We start from the raw sequence: 19424 nt of genomic DNA, 5'->3' as shown, positions 1-19424 counted from the left end.
CAAAACCCCAGGGACATTGGGTTGCGGGGAGTGGAAAAGGGGGGTTTCTTAAAGAGATTGTGGTTAAGTATTTGCCATCCAGCCACACTGAGGATTCCAAACAAAAATTTGAGTTGTAGAAAAAAAAGAAGTTGCCTTTTTTGTACATCAAAGGTATAACCTGAGCTTTTCTTACCTGCTGAACTCCACAAATATTTGTTATGTGAATACTGAAGGTGTGTGACAAATAACTGGTACTTCTCTGCGACCCTGAATTTTATTCAGCCCTGATTTTATCATCAGAGCACACGTGTCTCCCTGACTAGATGGTCAATTGCTTGAGGGCAGAGACCAAATTATTCCTCTATAAATCCAGCATACATATCCTATACAGAAGTATTCTTCGCTTGGGCCATCAGTGGAGTTACTAGATAAATGCTTGGAATTTTTCTCCAGGCTCCAAGATTCCCCTTCCACTGTTTTCCCCTCCACTCGTCTCTCAACATATCAGACTGCGTAAGAATTCCCAAAGCCTGAGGCGGAGCAAGAGGACTTTTTCTCTGCCCTCTGCTGCTGCAGCAGGGCAGGATGAATGAGCCCGTTAGGATTTGAGACATGTCTATTTCTGAAGATGGGCTCTGGTCGGTTCAGTGGCTGTGAAACCTGGCATAGTCTGAGATTTGGGGCAGGAAGGTTGGGCTCATCACAGGGGTCTGACCACTCGAGGGCAGGGGGCACCAGGTTGCCTGTCCTGGGAGCCCCTGGAGATGCATGGGGCGGAGGACTCGGGGCTTCCCACAGATGGCGCCCTGAGTCTTGAATGCTCTTCAAGCCCCTCTCAGCTTGGGTATCTGCGTTGATCCAGGCCCTTTCTGCAGCCTGCTCCAGCCTGCTACCTGGCTGCTGCGGCCACAGGCCAAAGTTTTATTCTAGTTCCCTGCAGCGAAACTTACACATTCCACCCACGCGCTCGCTCAGCCTTTGTAGACACGGACTGTCTCTAGGCCTGTGCTGGTAAGTTGTTCTCCACGCTTCTGCCCTTTCTCTGCGGCCAGAAGGTCAGCCCTGCCACCGACTGGCCGCCTAGCTGTCTCCTCAGCCGAAGTCCCTGCCAGCTTCCAGGCCGCACTTTAAACTGAGTTCTGCCACTTACTAGTGTCCTTGAGCATATTTCCTAAGTTGTGGTAACCATGATGACCATCTTCCCCTGAGTCTGAATCTTCCCTGGGCCCCCACTGCTCTAGGGCAGCGGTCCCCAGGGATCCGTCTCATGGGAGACGAGTTTTCCATGGACGGACATGAAGGGTGGAGGAGGGGGATGGGGGGATGGTTTCAGGATGACTCAAGTGCATTGCTTTTATTGTGCATCTTATTTCTATTGTTATTACATCAGCTCCACCTCAGATCATCAGTTATTAGATCCCAGACGTTAGGGACCCCTGCTCCAAGGGATGAAAAACACCAGACAGAGACTGTGACGTGAGAAATCTTTTATTAAACCAGGTGTCACTCCCCCACCTGAGAAGGAACACTTATGTTGCAGACACCAAGCCTTCACACCTCCCTAGGGCTGGGTGCAGCTGTCCTACCCGGCCCACACCTCCTTCTCAGGGCAAGTCGACACTCAGCTGTCTTCAAGGGGCTAGGTGATGGGGTCAGAGAATTAGGCTGGAGTTTAGGTTGACAGCTTGGATTGGGGATTTAAGGTGAGGGTAAAGGTGTGGGTCAGTTTAGAGGTTGGTAGGAATTGGGTTGGCATTAAGGTAAAAGGAAAGTTGAGTTACCCAAACTCACCCAGCCACAGTCAAGCTTCTCCTGGGTTCCCAAGTTGATGACCCTCCACTGAAAGCCCGGTCCCCAGGCCCCTCCCAAGGCTCCCCCCACCCCAACCCATCCACCTCTTCCACTCACCTCTCCTAAACAAAGCACACACTCAAAAGCAAACCCTATAACTACTCGGGATTCAGTCCCCGCCCCCGCTGCCCAGGTGGGTGGGGTGAGGGGTACGGGGGCGGGGCTTAGCCTTGGAAGCCCAGCACCTTGTACTGGGCAGCCATGTCGTTCCGGAACAGTTCCAGGGCCTTGCTCATGGCGCCCTGGGCATCAGCACCGAAGTCTGAAGGATGCTTGGCATGTAGAACATGGATGATGGCGTCCGAGATGAACTGCAGGGGCAGGAGCAGAGGGTGCTGGTCACCGGCAGGACAGGCCAGGGGCCAGATGGGAACCAACCCCAGCCCCAGCTTTGCTTTATTGCAGGGCCATTTACTGAGCACTTATTATATATCAGGTGCACTTAATATGTATCAGGCACACTTCTGAGTGGCCTCCATGGATTAACTCCTTTAACCCCCACAACCCACGAGACAAGTACAGATGGGATAATAAAGGCCCATCTTAATAGAGAGGAGGAAAGATCAGGCCTTGGGCTTGTGGTCACAGTCACATGGCTTGGTGGGTTGGCTACCCTCGTCCCCAACCAGGGGCTTCCCAGGTGGCTCAGAGTAAAGAATCCACCTGCAATGCTGGAGATGCAGGAGACATGGGTTCAATCACTGGGTTGGGAAAATCCCCTGGAGGAAAGCATGGCAACCCACTCCAGGATTCTTGCTTGGAGAATCCCGAGGACAGAGGTGGGCTACAGTCCCTAGGGTCACAGAATTGGACATGACTGAAGCAACTTAGCATGCACATATGCTACCCACCTCTACTATGTTCAGGTTGTTTTATTGTTCAGTCGCTCAGTCCTGTCAGACTCTGCAACACCATGGACAGCAGCATGCAAGGCTTCCCTGTCCTTCACTATCTCCCTGCATGTGCTCAAACTCATGTCCATTGAGTCAATGATGCCATTCAACCATCTCATCCTCTGTTGCCCCCTTCTCCTGCCCTCAATCTTTCCCAGCATCAGGATCTTTTCCCATGAGTTGGCTCTCCACATCAGATAGCCAAGGTATTGGAGGTTCAGCTCAGGATGAGGACCCAACCTATTACATGGTTTTAATCCAGGATTTTGCAATCAGAAAGTCTAGAAACTACTTCCATGTGTGTGAATTTAATTTTTGCATTTAATGACTTAGGATGGTGATCTCTTTCAGTAGCCTTTTGGAGGGATGGTGGGGGAAGGGTGGTCAGAACATCTTATTTTCTGTGCCAAGCATGGAGCTGGTACTCAGAAGCATTGGTGGAAGGGAAGGAGAGAAAGGAAGAGGAAAGGGCCCAGGCCTATGCTCGGGCCCAAGATGGATAATATGTTACAGCAGCCTCACCATCACTGTTGGCTCTACCATCCACATTGTCATGCCCAGAAAGATGGGCACAAACATCTTCACAGCACAGGGCTACTTTAAGGGACTGAACAACCTTATATAGTAAGAAGCTACTTGCTTTTTCAACGGTTCAGAAAGATTTGATGCCAATTTCAGCCGTGGCCTGTGGACAACGGGTGTCATTTTACAAAGGCCCAGACTGAGGTCATGTTGCAAGTGGATGGGAGAGCTGGAATCTGCACCCAGGGGACTGTGGAAAAACAACAGCCAGAGCCAGGGAGACAGAGGCCAGCACTGGTGGGTTTGTTCATATTCTCCGGCATCCAGGGTACAAGTGGCCAAAAGCTGATGCGTGGGGGTGAGGGGAGCACGTGCTGGGGCAGCCTCAGAAGCACAAATGTCAACACCCAGTAAACTCTGCTTGGCTCAGAAGCCGGGACAGTGCCACAAACACCTACTGCTGGCCATCGAATGGGACATGTGCTTAATTCCCTTTTAATGTCATAAACGTAACAAAGCCGAGTCAGGGGATGAGCTGACCTAGCGAGAACTTGGAGACCCAGGTTCCAGGCCCAGTTCCACCCTGACCTCCACGGATGGCCTCATGTGTAAGACAGGGATCCTGACCCCATTGGGTCCCTCAATTCAGCCTTTCCTGAGTCAACTTCTGAGTCACTAATACTTAGAAAATTGTGGGCTGGGGCAGCTAGAAGACTGAGAAAGGACTTTAACATCCAGCACCCTCTGGAGCCCCCTTGCTCACAGGTGAGAAAGAGCAATTTCTCGTGAAGAACACAGACAAAGACTCCACAGTGAGGGGAACAGCAGACACGGGGCGCTGTCTTAATTTTTTGCAGTAGCTCAGATGATAAAGCGTCTGCCTACAATGCGGGAGACCTTGGTTTGATCCCTGGGTCAGGAAGATCCTCTGGAGAAGGAAACGGCAACCCACTCCAGTACTCTTGCCTGGACAATTCCATGGATGGAGAAGCCTGATAGGTACAGTCCATGGGGTCTCAAAAAATTGGACACAACCGAGGGACTTCACTTCCACTTTCTTTTCAAACTTGTTTTAAGTAGACCAGGTTCTAGTCTGCTAGCTGATAGTCCTATTCCTAGACCGCATTTGTTTCTCTCTAAGCCTGTCTGCTCATCCCCAGAGACGGGATCCATCATTCAAGCTGGATTGTGAGCCCCCCACCTGTCACTGGGGTTCAGATGTGGAAGAAGCCAGGGTCTGACCTTGAAGAGCTCCTGTCCCAGCCAGGAGACAGCTGGGTAAAAAATAAATTACAATACAGCCGGCAGGCGCCACAGCAGGGCTGGAATAAATGCCTTTGCCAGGGAGAGCTGACAGGTGGAGCAGCTGACTGCCTCGTGGGCCAGAACTGAAGAGGTGGCTTCTGAGCTGGGCCTTGGAGAATGAACAGGGATTTGCCGAGAGAAGATGGGGAGGTGAAACCACCACTTGTGCAGAATCCCAGGGGCAGGAACTGTTCCTCATGCCTGTGATGCTGAGATGGGCAGACAGAATTGTTTGTGTGTGATGTGGGAGAGCAGATGAGGCTTCCCTGGTGGCTCAGAGGGTAAACAATCTGCTTACAATGCAGGAGACCTGGGTTCAAGATCCCCTGGAGGAGGGCATGGCAACCCACTCCAGTATTCTTGCCTGGAGAATTCCATAGACAGAGGAGGCTGGACTGACAGGCTACAGTCCAGAGGGTCACAAAGAGTCAAACACGACTGAGCAGCTAACAGTTTCAAAGTAACAGGAGAGCAGTTAGGGGAGCTGGATGGTGAGGCTGAAGATGATGGTGATAGTAGTTGTTCATGGGAGATGTTGTACCATCAGGAATGAAGAGCATGAGTACCATAGATCAGACTGTACCTCCTGGCTTATAAGCTGTGTGACCAGGGCAAGCTACTCAACCTCTCTGAGCCTTCAGTTTCCACATCAGTAAAATGGGGATGAGAAGAGTACCTGCCTGGGGAAGAGAATGCTATTTACCTGCCCAATGGCCATTTTCACCTTCTTCCTTGTAAGAGAACACTAATTTGTGTTTGGAATGGCAGTAGACTACATTTCCAGCTTTCCACACAGATAGACATGATCTCATGACTAACTTCTGGACAACGAGATGTAAATAACATTGTTGGGTGAGATGCCTGGGGTTTCTCAAAAGAGAGCCTTTGTCTCTTCCTCCTGCTCTCTGTTTGGAATATGGACCAGAAGGCTGGAGCTCCAGCAGCTATCTTGGACCACGAGTCAACTTTGAGGGTAGACACCATATGTATGCCAAGGATGGCAACACAGAAAGAGCCTGCATCCCTGGTACCCATGGGGCTCCCACACCAGCTCTGGGCTCCTGACCTCTGGACTTCTTTTGTGACAGAAAAAGACAACACTGAATGCAGTTTCTAAGCTCATGGGGGTAATCGTGAAAGTTCCATGCAGTGACCCAGGCAAACTGCTTCTCATAGCCCATCCTGACCAGAAGTTATCATGACTAACCTTACCTTCGCTGCTGTACCAAACTGCCTGTGGCCCCCATCCTCAGGGGTGATAGTCACAGGGCCCTTTATCCCCTAGTTCCCGAGTTTTCCTTCTTGCCACATCCCTCCTCCCACTGAGTCTAGACACAGGACTAGAAACTCAGACTCTCCCCCGCCCACCCAAATTCTCAGTCTATCACAGGAGATTCAAGCCAAGTGCTTCTGCCTCGGACACCTGAGGCGCCCTCTCTTCATCCGTAAAGATGCTAGAACTAATAATTCCCACCCGGAATTAAGCCCCAGCTACTGAACTGCTGCCTCATGAGTCCTGTATATGTCTGACATGCAGTGGCAGAGAGACTAGGAGCTGGGTTTCTGGAGGAATAGAGACCTAGTCTGAATCCTGGTTCTGCTCTGTGGTGCCTCTGTGACCAGGGGCAAGCTACTTAACCTCTCTGTGCCTCAGTTTCCTCATCTGCTGAGCGGGTGTGATAATGGTGCATACCCGTGGGCAGAATGCAAGCTGTGTACTTCACAGCTACTTCTCCCTCGGTAACAAGATACTCATCTGGGGGAAAAATATGTTTACTCTCAATGACCCAGGAGGAAGGACAAGTGGGGAGCAGCCCACTTTACAGGTGAGAAAACTGAGGGGATAAACAGCAACAACATAGGTCACCCAGCAAGTTACTACTGAGCTGGGACTTGAACCCGAATCTCATGTCTTCGAGGCCGCCCCTTCCATCCTCCCAGCCATCCGGGCCCCACCACTCACCTCCAGGTACTTGACTGGGATCTTGTGCTTGTTGGCGTGTGACTCGGCCAGGTGCTTCACCTCCGCCTCGTGGTGACCCTTCTTCTTCAGGATGCCCCCCAGGGCCGTGAGCACGGTGTTACCATGCTTCTTCAGGTCCTCGGAGGCCTTCATCTCAGCTTCTGTCTTCAGGTGCTTGAACTTGTCAAATTTCTCCAGGGTCTCGGGATGACCTGTGAAGAGCCTGGGTTGGGGTGGGGGGGGGGTACAAGGAGGGCTTGAGTTAGACCCAGGGGTCAGGAGGTGGCCAGACTCAAGTTCAAGTCCACACCCTCCCAGTTGCTAGCTGTGTGACTTTGGGCAATTCACTTCACCTCTCTGTGCCTCAGTCTCCCCATCCAAGGAAGAGGGATAACGAGTCCTCCCTATAGAAGTGTGAGGATTAAATTGAAAGAGATGGTATATGCTGGGGACCACACAGGAAGTGTCCTATAAATGCTTGCTATTACTATTTTTAGGATCATCATCTGCTTAATTGTTACTGTGAAAGCCTGGAAGGAAAAACATCTGCATGGTACCTGGCCTCACCCCCATTTGCTCTAAGTTGTGGGGAGCAGAGATGCCTAGATGGTGTCACAGTGGAGCAGGGAGGCTAAAGGATTTGTGGAGCATGTGCTGTGTGCCAGGCCCGTGCTAGGCTCTGCACTTGCACTTCCCTTTGGGGGTGTATTATCCCCATTTTACAGATGAGGGAACAGAGGCTAAGGAGCATGAGGTCCTAGCTCAATATCACATAGCCAGGGTGCAGACGAGCCAAAGTGAAATCAGGTCTGAGTGACTCAAAATATAGTCCATGCAGGGGACCATCTCTGCAGCTTCCTGCTCGAGGATCATCCTTTGGCCACTCAAATACTCCTGGCTCTAGGAGGCTCACTATTCCCTGTGACAGCTTTTCTAGTCTGAACAGCTCTCAGGCTCAGAAAGCTCTTGCTTATTTTTGCCCTGCCTCCCTGTTCTTCCCAGGCCCCTCACAGTACTGATGGCGAGAATCTCTGGTGGGAGCCATCTGCCAAAGACCAGGTTGCCACTCCTGCCAAGGGACCCAGTGAGCTGGCCACAGTGATCGGAAGAGTCACCTGTTGGCTTGGACTTCAGTCTTTCATTCTACAGAAAGGTGGGGATCGGTTAAAGGGAGCTGTACCTGCCACGGGGAGGATGGAGAGATATTCCCCGTTTACTCATGGGCAAAGGGAGGACTGCAGAGGTAGGTGACTTGTCCAGGGTCACATGTCTGGTCAGTAGCAGAGCCCAGACACGAACCCACACAGATGGTTCCATAATTCATGCTCTCTCTTTTGTGTTACACCCGGAAACCTCTGCCAGAGTGACCCTATCTGCTGGGCTTTTCCTCCTCTTGTCTGATGGCTTCAGATCCTTGAAAGTTTCCTCTTTTGTGGTTTCCTGGCTCTGGAACACCCTTAAACCTAACTGTGGACACACTCCAGTGTGCACAAGTATCTCACGGCACATACCTATAATCACACGCGTGCTCACGCACACACACACACATAAACAGGGCATAGCCACAGACAGGGAGCGCCCCCTTCCCCCAGGGGTGCATCCCTCCTGCTTTCCCAGAGCACCCAGCGCTGCCCACAGCCATGCTCAATGTCACTACCTCATCTGGGGCCCCGGCCAAGCCTTCTACATCACTGACAGCTCATCTCCAGCACCTTTCACCCCAGGGTCCCTGAGCTCCTGACTATTATTATCTGGCGACAATGATCCTTGAACTCCTGCCTGACAGATGCAAGACCCAGAACCCACAGGTGAAGGTCGGGACACTGGAGGGAGACTCTCTGGGGAAGAAGAGGACCGAGGACCTGGGACCCAAGGCCACCAGAGATCTGAGACATCTTGGGAGCCCCCCAGATGTCTGGGGAAGAGTTTAAGCACTGAGAATTATGAAAGCTGAGTTCTGGCCCCAGTTCTGCCTGTGCTGTGCTCTGTGATGTTGAAAAATCACTCAGCTCCTCTGGGTCTTGGATCAACTGTAAACCAAAAGGTTGATTTCTCAGCTTCCAAATTCTAAGGCTTGACCCCTCCAACCCAGGCCTCACCCTACACTCTTAGCACTTGTCAGCCAGAGAGGGAGCCCCAGATTTACTTTAACAGTGCAGAAAAACCTGGCTCCTGAATGCCCAAGGCCAGCAACTGGGAGTCCCTGGGAAGCCACAGAAGGCCCTACCTGGGTACTTGTGACAGTGGCAGCTCAGAAAATGAGCAGATGGAAGGCCCTCACCTTGTAGAAATGGTGGGTGGGTGGGGCTTTTCCTCCAGTGTTTCAGAAGCACGCACTTGCCTTGTGCTTTCATCTTCAATCCTATTGTCAACCTGTCTAGTTTATTACAGGTCAGTGGGAAAGGAGGCCAGTTCCCAGCTGTGCTCTGAGCTGAGACCCAACCAGACACCCACATGAAAGATGGAAGATGCTCCCAGGCCTGCATAAATTCTTCTTTGCTCTAGAACCGAAGACCCAGATGAGGATGGGAACACATCTCTAGTGTGCTAAGACTGTGGGACGATATGGCATAGGGTTCAAGAGTGGTGTGCTGATCCAGGCTGCTGGATTTGAACTCCAGCTCTGGGACTTCAGGCAAGTCACTTAACCTCTCTGTTAAATGTGGGGATCATAATAACGTCTACCTCATGAGGTTATTATGAGGCTGAAATGAGTTACATGAAACATTTAACACAGGGCCTAGCAATCAGTGTCTAATATATATACATGTTTGCTGTCCTCATCAAAATCTCTAAGACGTTATCACCATCACCATCATCACCAGCTCCATGATCACCATCACCTCCTCCATCATCATCTGCATCATCCTCACCATCTCCACTATCATCATCCTCATCACCATCATCGTCATCACTAGGACTGGGAATCTTGGGTTTTGTCTGTAGCTGCCATTGGTTGACTGGGACTCTTGAGCCAAGTTTCTTCCTGGTGACATGAGACACACTGGCCACCAGCAGTGACTTCCCAATTTTTCATGGCCTTGAAATCCTTTGTTCAAATGCAAAAACAAATAAAGCAGAAAATATCTGGGGAAAAGAAGGAAAGGCAGGGGCCCAAAGTCCTCTTCAGCTGCCTCTGCCCTCCTAAAAAGCCCCGCTTCCTGGAGCCAGACTCTGCAACTGACCTTCCAGCTATTATGTTCTAGGACATGATGATCATGTACTTGCAGTGAAGCCCTCAGCGTTTTATTAACCGACTGAATAGAATTTGCTCTCTGTCATAACCAGAGGAGTGGGAGAAATGACCTTTTCAAGAAGAGTAAAAAAGCCCAGGTTAGGCATCTGGAACAGAATCACAAGGTCATTTCTCACAGGGCACCCTGGGAGTCAGCATCCCCTTCTCCCTGTCCTTGGCCCCCAAACACCAAGAGGGCAGAAGCTGTCAGCATGGTTTCTGCATGTCTTCAGCTTAAGACGTGATGGGGCATCAGGCTCTCTGGGGCCTGCCAGGGGTCAGCAGTCTCCAGCATCACATCTTGCCCCTGGCTCCTGGCCCCTGGCAGTTTTCTCTGATCCTCCCTGGGAAGGGAGGAGCTGTTTTTCCCATGATACAATACCCCCAAAACTCCTTCCAGACCTCCAAGTCACTGACTTAGGACTGACAGCCCCCAGGTCATCTGGGACAGACTTCTGTTTGGCAAACTGGTCTCCCACCCAGCAACCCTGCCTCCTCTCCAAAAGCAAGGCAGGATCAAGGACTCAAAGAATGCCAAGGCATGAGGGTGGGCAGGGATCTCCGAGACCATGAAAGGCAATCCCTCCACTCAACAAATAGGGAATGGGGCCCAGAGAGGGTTAGTGACTTGTCCAAGGTCACACAGCCAAGGGAGAGCTGAGGAGTTGATGTCTACTTTGGAGAGTCTTCTGTCCAATCAAATGGGACCTGTTGCAGTGCCAGTAGCCAACCGACAGAGATGTAAGAGGAAAAAGACACAAAGGAAAACCCCAAGATGCCAGTTAGATTCAACAGGGAACTTGACCATCCTTTCTCATGTGTTTTTGGCTTGGGCCACTAAGGACTGAAACTCCAGTTAATAGAGCTTATAGCTTATGTCTGGGTCATTCTCCCAGACATGGGAGCTGGAAATGGGTGAAGCCTGAGGGAGGCTGAAAGGGTGTCTAAATGGGAGCGGAAAACCTGCTCTGACTCGTAAAGAAGGAGAAATTCATCTATAAAGTGTGAATGACAATCCATTCACTCATGGCAACCAGGCCCCGCCTCCTCCCAGGTGCAGAAATGTCGATGTACGCTTTGACTCCTGCTGCCCAGAGCATGAGAAAGGGCCAGGAGGACAGGGGAGTCTATCACCCCTTGGGGAGGAAGGCAATGGAACATGAGGTTCTATTTCTGAACCACAAGCCATCCTCTGCTTACAAAACTCGGAATTTTGTGGCGGGGGCGGGGAGTTGTTTGTTTATTCAGGAGTCCCTTGCTAAAGAAGGCAAGATGTGCTTGGAGATTATTCTGAGCTTTCAAAAGACATACCCAACATCAAAAGTCAAGAATAGGGACTTCTGTGGTGGCGCAATGGATAAGAATCTGTTGGCCAATGCAGGAGACATGGGTTGGATCCCTGGTCTGGGAAGATTCCATATACCACGGATCAACGAAGCCCATGCACCACAAGTAGCGAGCCCGTGCTCTAGACCTAAAGCCGCAACTACAGCACCTGCATTCCTGCACCCAGAGCCTATGTTCCCCAACAGGGGAAACCATTGCAATGAGAAGCCCATACATGGCAATGAAGAGTAGCCCCTGCTCACCACAACTAGAGAAAGCAACAAAGACCCATCACAGCTAAAATAAGAATAATAATTACTATTATTATTATTATACTTTAAAGGGCTCAATCCTAAGCTTCATCTCTAAGAGTTACTGACACCTTTTGGAACTCACTCTATGCCAGGAATTACGCTGGGCCCCTTAGATGCAGCATCTTATTTAATTCTTACTTCTACTGTATAATGTAGACATTAGGATTTCCCCCCATTTTATAGGAGAAGAAGCTGAGGCTCAGAGAAGTTGTGTGCTTTCCCAAAGGTCACACAACAGCTCGGTGGCAGAGCCAGGTGTAGAACTACATATCTCATCCTGAAGGCCATGTCTTAATCCTTGACATTTTACAGACTTTAATGAACTTGTGACTCTGGGGTCATCCTTCCGTTCTTAGGTCCTTTGTGTCCTCATCCATTAGGTGAGGTGAGAAAGACCTCTCAGACCTTTCTTGTTAATTCTAGCTATAATTTTAGGATTCCTCCTGATGGGCTCTAAGCATCAAGTATTTGATCATCAAAACTCCTCCCAGCTGCTAGCACAGGTGTGAAATGGATTTGCTTTCCTGATTCCAACCTCTGACACATAAAAGCAAAGGAGAACCAAATAGGGGATTTAACAAAGTTAATTAACACAGCAGCCAACTGGTCAACCCCGGGGCAAATGTTCCACCTTGCAGGCAAACATTCTTGACCTTGAGGAAGGAGGTGACGGGGGCAGTGGGATCTCTTCCTTTTACCTGATGAGGACCTCCTGCCCATGGCCTGCGACATCAGCCTCCACCTTCCCCCAGGCATTCAGCACCAGCTGCCATTCCCCGTCGCTGAGCCCCATGGCACAGTCTGAAGAAGAGAAAAAGAACAAGGGCGGACTGACTGGGTGTCCTGTCTCCGACAGCTGGGGTTTGAGGCTGCCTGGCCCCAAAGGGATTTTATACCTTCCCAAATACTTGACAGGGATCACTTGACAGCTCGTTCACTCTCTCTCTCCACCCCCCACCACCCCCCTGTCTCATGTAGGGGTCTAATCTTTTCCTTTCTCTAGCCCTCACATGGAAGCTATTTTGAGGCAGGTGCCATTGTGGGGAGGTAGGCCAACTCAGGTCACGGGTGTGGTGGTGGTGGGGTTGTGTTTGCGGAAAGAGTGGGGAGGAGGTTGGGCCACTGTCTGGACTCTCAGAGGCCAACAGAAAGGGCACGGCTAAGGCTGATGCCAGTGGCCTGAAACCCAACTCCCCCTGCTGTCAGCCATCCCGAGAGGAGACCCATCATATTTGTAAGCCAGGGCAGCAGGCACCCTGGCTTGGCCCTGGGACTCTCCTGTCCTTAGCAGTCTCTTTGCCCATCTTCTAGAAGCCCACTTCGCCAGAATGCCTCTCACTCTTCAGAGTGATGGGAAGGAACCTCGATGGTTTCCTGCTTATAACTGGGTGAACCCAGACACATCCATAGCCTCTTGGAGCCTGCATTTTCCCACTCCATTCAGAAAGCTCAAATATTGCTCAGATATTTCCCTCTGAAAAATTTTGCTTCATATACCCCCTCAAGGCACAATTAACTGCCTGCCCTTTCCATTTATTCATATGTGTTCCTGTCACACTGCTTACCTCATTGCATCATATTTCTTTGTATCCATGCTGGCTCCTCCATTAGTACCCTAGCACCCAATACTCACAGACTTTGCCAGGTGCCAGGCTCTATTCTAATCACTTTACATGTGGTAACTCATTTAGTCTCCCAACAGCCCTATATGATAAATATGTACATTACCCCCTTCTCGTGGAGGGGAAGTTAAGGAGATGTGCCACGGTCACACAGATAGTTGATGGAAGAGTTGGGTTTTGAACCAGGAAGTCAGGCCCCTGAATCCATGCTCCCAAACACTTTACTTTGGTTATCATGTGCAGGAGCTTTGTTTCCTTCATCTGTGTGTTTCTTGGGCCTTGCACAGTGCTGTATACCAAGTTGAGCTGAATAAATGTTCACTGAATTAAAAAGGTGGATGGCCTTCCCAGGAAGGCAAGAGAATGATCAACCTTTATTTTTCATTCATCCATCTTCCCATCCATCCATCATCCATTCATCCACCCATCAACCCCTCTATCCACTCACCCTCCGTCCATCCATCTGTCCATCATCCATCCATCCATCTATCCACCATTCTGCCATCCATCCAACAAACAGTTATAAGGTACCTACTGTGTGTCAGAAACTGCTACATGCTGAGGACACAAACCAGATAAAACACACCCTGGTGTTCAATGTCCTAGGGGAGAGAGATAAGTAAGAGGAATAACATTACAGTTCAGTTTACATAGCGCTATGATCGGGGTCTACACAGAACTTTGCAGTTTACAAAGTGCCTCCTTGGGCAGGATTAATCTAGTCTTCCCAATGCCCCGGCAAGTTAGAAAGCATCATCCCATTTTATATTGGTGGACCATGAGACTCAGCAAGGATAAACATCAGGTGTCCTGGCCACCCTGGGACTGTATTAGACCTGTCAGTTGTGACTGCCCTACATACACAGCTCTTTCTAAAGATAACTGCCTTGCCCCAGCCCCCGAGGTCATGTCCTCTCCCAAATCCCGCGGCTAGTCACAGCTGATTGAACCAAGGCTGGGACCTAATTAGAGGCAGCCAATGGCGTGGCTCTGTCAAATAGCCAGTGTCCATTAACTATACCAATCAGATCGCCTCTTTAAAATATGAACAGGGATGATTGATAAGAATTGGCTAGGTGGTAGGAAATGCTAGGTGAAAGGGTTCCATGGCTAGCACCAAGTAAGACCCCCAAACTCAGAGCTGCCCCAGACCAACCTTTGGTCTCCCTTCTGATTCTGGTAAAGCCTGCTCCCATTCCAATTCGAGGATGGCCATCACACTTCCCATGTGATCTCTTGTTGTATCACTGAGTGATCCCTGTTTAGATATTGAGTCAGCGGACTCCTAACAACCAAAGAGACTAGAAGCACACAGGCCCCTTCTGGACGATGTGCTCCTGAAACCACGCATGAGGTTCCATGTTAACCCAGGACACTGAGCTGCTATATCTCCAGCCCTCATTCAGCTTTCACAGTGAAAGTTTCAGTTGTAAAATGAGTAACTAAGGGACTACCCTGGTGGTCAGGTGGTAAAGAATCTGCCTTCCGATGCTGGGGACGTGGGTTCGGTCCCTGGTCAAGGAACTAAGATCCCATGTGCCCGCTAAGCCCAAGCGCTGCCACTAGAGAGCCTACACATTGAGACTACTCGGCCCATGCAGGCTGCAACCAGAGCCTGGGGGCGACACATGCACCGCAACACAGACCCAGCTGAGCATTTGTTCATTTGTCCATTCCCCATCCTGCTACCGAGGGCCAACTCTGTGCCAGGCTCAGGATCAAAGAGAAAGGCCACTCTGAGAGAGTTTGCTGAGGTCTCAGCTCCTAGTTCTGGCTCCTTGCTGGAGGGTGAGCCCATCAGTATGGGAGGAAAGCGCAGAAGGAAGTGCAGAAGCAGTAGCCAGCTGCCCCCAGTCTGGACCAACCCCTGGGGCCCATTGGGGACACCCTTGAAAGAATCAGCATCACTGGTTCCGATTTAAATCCCCAGCCCTGGCGATGCCACTTGCAAAAACCTTCCACCGGGTGCCCTCTTGAGAACCTCAGCACATCCCTGAGGGGCTGGCAGAGTGGGGCTCATTGTTATCCCACATGGCTGTTCAGAAACAAAGGCTTGGAGACCTTGCGCACCCGCCCGAAGCTGGTAAGCGGCAGAGCTGGAACCAACAGCCCAATCCACAGCCCTTGTCCCATCTTCAGCCTTCAGAGTTTTCCGAGGATGGCCTGAGTACTTAAAATCTTGTCAACTTGTTACCAGCACTAAAGTGTTTAATATGAAGCTGTCACCCCCTTGGCAGGCACCCTCATTAACTGGCAAGTTCATGGAAACCCATGGCTTTGAAATTGATGAACCTTTTAAGTTTTACCTTTTAAGTTAATAGGAGGGACCAACATCTGTTTGTACTTAACACATCTCTACAACAGAACTGGCGGTACCTAGCAGTTGCTATGGCTACCTGCAGCCGCCAGCTTTGTTTGGGGGCTATAATTATCCCTGTGACAGCCTTCTAATAGCTGGGGCAGGGAAACTGGAAAGGCACAGAATAGGAAAGTCAGGCTGCCTCTGCGTGCAAAGTTTTCTGCAGCCTTACATGCTCATGTACACACACACAGAGGTGAGTTAGTCTGACACCCAGGGGGGCAGAACTAGATCCCACCAAGGAAGACCTGCCTCTTCCTCTTCTTCCCTTTCATGTTACGGAATCCTTTGAATGGGAAAATCTGAAATTTGTAGAATCATCCTCAAATCTTCAAATTCTGGGCACTTGAGATCCTAGAGTTACAGTTCTAGAGGGCCAGAATCTTCAACTTTCACCACTCTGGAAATTTGGGTTCTATATTCCAGAGTCAGAAAGCTAAAGAGAAATCTAGAATCATAGGGGGACATAGGATCTTGAAACTTACAGAGGCCTAGATGGTATCAAAGTTCCCACTAAATCAGCGGTCCCCAACCTTCTTGGCACCAGGGACTGGTTTCGTGGAAGACAATTTTTCCATGGACCAGGGATGGGGGGATGCTTTGGGGATACTTCAAGCACATTACATTCATTGTGCAATTTATTTCTATTGTTATTACATCAGCTCCACCGCAGATCATTGGGCATTAGATCCCAGAGGTTGGGGAACCCCTGCACTAAATGCAGGAATTTTCCCTACAGATCATAATCTGCTTGCATACTTCTAGGAGCAGTGAACTCACTTTCTGAAAACCAAAGTATGCCTTCTTGTCAAGCTCACTCCCTTGTCCTGGCTCTCTGATGCTCCTTGGGAACGTAGAGAACCAGCTGAGAAAAGTTTCAGGCTCACTTAAGATTTTTCTTGTCCAGACTGCACATCCCCAAGGCTTTTTAACTGAGTACCCTCCACTGGCAAGGTAAGCCAGGAGCCTGACTAGTCAGAAAAGGCCTTTCTCCACCTTGCTGCCCGTGACTCCCACCTCTCCTCACTTACATACTCAGAACTCTCTAGCAAGGGGCTTCCAGCTCCCCCTGCACAAGTTTGAGGCCCAGGTGACTGTGCACCAAGCTCTGTCTTTCAAAGGTGACCTGGGAATTCATGAGCCCTTGTGCAGCTAAAAACTCACATCCCGCCCCAGGGAATCTGGGGGAGGGAAGAGGTGTTACACCTTTAAGACTCCACCGTGGGGACCAAAGATGGCAAGAAAGAACATTTCGGATCTTCAGAGTTGTAGGTCCCCTCAACCTTGGCCACCCCCCCCCCCCTTCCTCCTCCACCTCCTCCTCCCGGAAGCCGCCCCTTTGGAGGCCAGCCCAGGCAGCGCCTCCCACCCACTCCCAGCTCAGCTTGCTCCTTCCTGGCAGAGTCTGCCTCCCGGACCAGCGCCAGACGAGACTCAGAGCAGGGCTGGGGCCTGGAGCCTGGAGGATCTGCTGAGGTCATGCATGAGGTTGAGGACCCCCCCAAAGCTGAGGAACCCCCCCAGACCCCCAGAGGCCCGCCTTCCTCCCAACCCCCAGCAGCCCTTGCACTGACCACGTCTCCCCTTCTGCCCAGCTGTCCTTCTGGAGCCTTCAGCCAAGCGGGCTGGGGGCGGGGAGAGGTGTCTTATAGCAGCTGGGGAGAGGCACAGGGAACTAAAAATATAGTTTATATGGCAAGGCTCCTCCCTCCTCTCCCTGGAGGCCCAGAGGGGCTTATTGGAGGAGGGCTGGCAGGGACACCAGAGCCCAATATCCCAGTGGACAGGTGTAGCCCAGGGACACCTGCCTTCCTCCCGCCTTCACCCTACACCCCCAGCCTCTGAGGCTTAGAGTCACCCCCCAGCCCCTCCTCCTCCTGTCATCTGCAGGAGTCCCGCACCACCCCCATGCTGCCCCTCCCTCATCAGCCGCCCTCCCTCCGTCCTGGCAGGTCTCACAGAAGTGGCTCCCCCTCCAAGGATCCCCCCTCCCCATTCCCCCACCCTCTTCCTCCCCACCTTGGGCTCCAGCGTGGATACCGCCTTCTCGGCTCTCTCTGCTTTGGAGCGCAGCCACCCATTTCTGCCCTGTGAGCTTCTTCACAGGTAGGGATGTAAAAGCCACAGTCACACCGCCCTTAAGACCCCTCCCAGTAGCCCTTTCCAGAAGCAGAGTTGCTTTCCAGCATTTCAGGATAGACACTTTTATAAGCCCCACTCTTCACAAGGGGAGACTGAGGCACAGGGAGGTTAAGTTGCCCAAGGTCACAGGGCTAGGAAATGGGCCAAGCACGAAATTCAAAACTGGGCAGTCTGGTTTCAGAATTTGTACTTCACAGATAGGAACTGGTCTAATCTGGGTTTCTTCCTCTGCTCCCTCTCACCTTTCTGCAAACTCCCTAGCAAAAAGGGCCAGGTCGACAAACCCTCTGAATTGTTTCATTGAACTGAGTCCATCCAGGTTCCTGGAGGTGAAGGCAAAGACAGTGTGCTGGGAGGCTAACAATCAGGAGACCCTGCTGCCATCTAGTGGCGGCGAGGAGAAAAGCCTGCATCCCTGGCTCCGCCCCGCTCACTGCGTTCTTTTGTTTGCTTAGCCTGCCAGCCTGCAGGCGAACAAAATCTTTTTCCATCTTTACTTCCGTGGCACCCACCAAGATTGACTTTCCACGTCATTTAAATAGGCCATGGTCCTTGCTCTCAAGGACCTCAAAGTTGGGTGGAGGAAACATCCCAGTGGGATTAGAAATACAACAGAAATTTGAGCAAAGAGCTGCAGGCAAGTGAGAAGGTAGCCCCCCAGATCCACATGGAGAAGACCTGTTGGCAGAAGTGACAGCTGGACTGGATCTTAACGTATAAGGGAACTCCTGCAGGGTCTCCTAAGCAGAAGTAATAAACTGTATGCAAAAGCCCAAGGGGTTCAGGGGAAAGAGTTTCAAAGGAAAGAAGTGCGCTGGGGGTGGCAGCTCTAAGACCCCTCCCTGCCAAGGTCCTCCTGCACCAAAACAGGAGGTTTTGAATGGGGGACTTAGAACTGACATTCCAGTTCCACAAACACTCGTGCCCACTGAGTGCCTGGTTCTGTGCTGCACCCAAGGAGACCAGGGTGAGCATCAATACTCCTTGAGCTTTAGAGGGAATGGGAGGAATCTGTGTAAACAGATGATGACAGCACTGTGTGATGGGGCAGAAACAGAGGCAGGTCAGCGTGGGAGCAAAGACTTTGGAATCAGACACCTGGATTCGAGGTTTGGCTCCATCAGGTACTGTGTTTGTGATCCGGGGACTGTTTCATCACTTTTCAGGGCTTTTGTTTTTGTATCTGTAAAATGGGGACTTTGAAAATAATTAGCTGTCTCAAATGTCATCATGAGGATTAAAAGAAGAGTGCATGTGTAGCACTCAGGGTAGTGCCTAGCACACAGTAAGTGCTCAATAATTGCTCCCTGTGAAGTAAGATGCAAAGGAATCATAAAGGAGGAAATTATTAATTCCATCAAGGAGCATGCAGCAGAGAAGGTGATGTCTAGGTAGGAATTTGAAGGATCAACAGGGGTTGGAGCAAAGTGAGGAAATAATATTCCAAGCACAAGGACTGAAATATTCAAGGACTTGGAAGTTGGTGTATAAGGACTAAGTTTTGGTTGTAGGTGGCAGGAAATCCAAAGAAACATGGCTTTAACAAGAGAATACTCATTTCTCTTTCATATAGCAGTCCAGAGGTAGTGGTCCAGGGTTGGTAGGGCACACAATATGTCAGGAACCCAGCCTCAGTCTACTTTCGTAGCTCTGTCATATTACACACATGGTCTCCACCTCCTGATCCAAGACGGCTGCTTGAGTCCAGTCATCATATCATCATTCCAACCAGCAGGAAGTCAAAAAAGGTGAAGACGCTTGTGTTCCCTACCTTTAGGGACACTTCCCGGAAGTTGTGATCAATACTTCCTCTCCTTAAACATCACATGGTCACACTTCTCTGTAAGGGAGGCTCAGAAATGTAGTGTGCATTTCTATATGGCCATATCCCCAGAGAAAGACTGGAAAGT

General features: G+C 50.6%; 1 protein-coding gene across 2 annotated transcripts; it reads right to left on the bottom strand.

The window, feature by feature from the left end:
• Positions 1-1454: 1454 nt before the first annotated feature.
• Positions 1455-17014, bottom strand: MB (myoglobin). 2 transcript variants are annotated; one of them, XM_020883907.2, is made up of 5 exons: positions 16947-17014; positions 13549-13615; positions 12090-12192; positions 6517-6739; positions 1455-2144 (listed from the first exon to the last, which is right to left on the bottom strand). In XM_020883907.2, the coding sequence occupies exons 3-5, from the start codon at positions 12182-12184 to the stop codon at positions 1998-2000; spliced, it is 465 nt and encodes a 154-aa protein (XP_020739566.1). In that variant the 5' UTR covers positions 12185-12192; positions 13549-13615; positions 16947-17014; the 3' UTR covers positions 1455-1997. The 2 variants fall into 2 exon arrangements, with proteins under 2 accessions (XP_020739566.1, XP_020739568.1); XM_020883909.2 differs by lacking the exons at positions 13549-13615; positions 16947-17014 and having other exon boundaries at positions 12090-12264.
• Between the last annotated feature and the right edge of the window lie 2410 nt (positions 17015-19424).

The sequence above is a fragment of the Odocoileus virginianus genome, chromosome 23, assembly GCF_023699985.2.
Source record: "Odocoileus virginianus isolate 20LAN1187 ecotype Illinois chromosome 23, Ovbor_1.2, whole genome shotgun sequence".
NCBI classification, from domain to species: domain Eukaryota; kingdom Metazoa; phylum Chordata; class Mammalia; order Artiodactyla; family Cervidae; genus Odocoileus; species Odocoileus virginianus.
Note: the sequence above shows the minus strand (reverse complement) of the source record. Positions and strands in the feature narration are given on the sequence as shown.

What these genes read in the sequence shown, in the direction of transcription:
- MB (XM_020883907.2), bottom strand. Translation starts at nt 12,184, where the DNA reads ATGGGGCTCAGCGACGGGGAATGGCAGCTGGTGCTGAATGCCTGGGGG. An exon ending in GGGCAGGAGGTCCTCATCAG is followed by an intron (nt 6,740 to 12,089) that starts GTAAAAGGAAGA and finishes ACCCCAACCCAG; the next exon opens with GCTCTTCACAGGTCATCCCG. An exon ending in TCCCAGTCAAGTACCTGGAG is followed by an intron (nt 2,145 to 6,516) that starts GTGAGTGGTGGG and finishes CTGCCCCTGCAG; the next exon opens with TTCATCTCGGACGCCATCAT.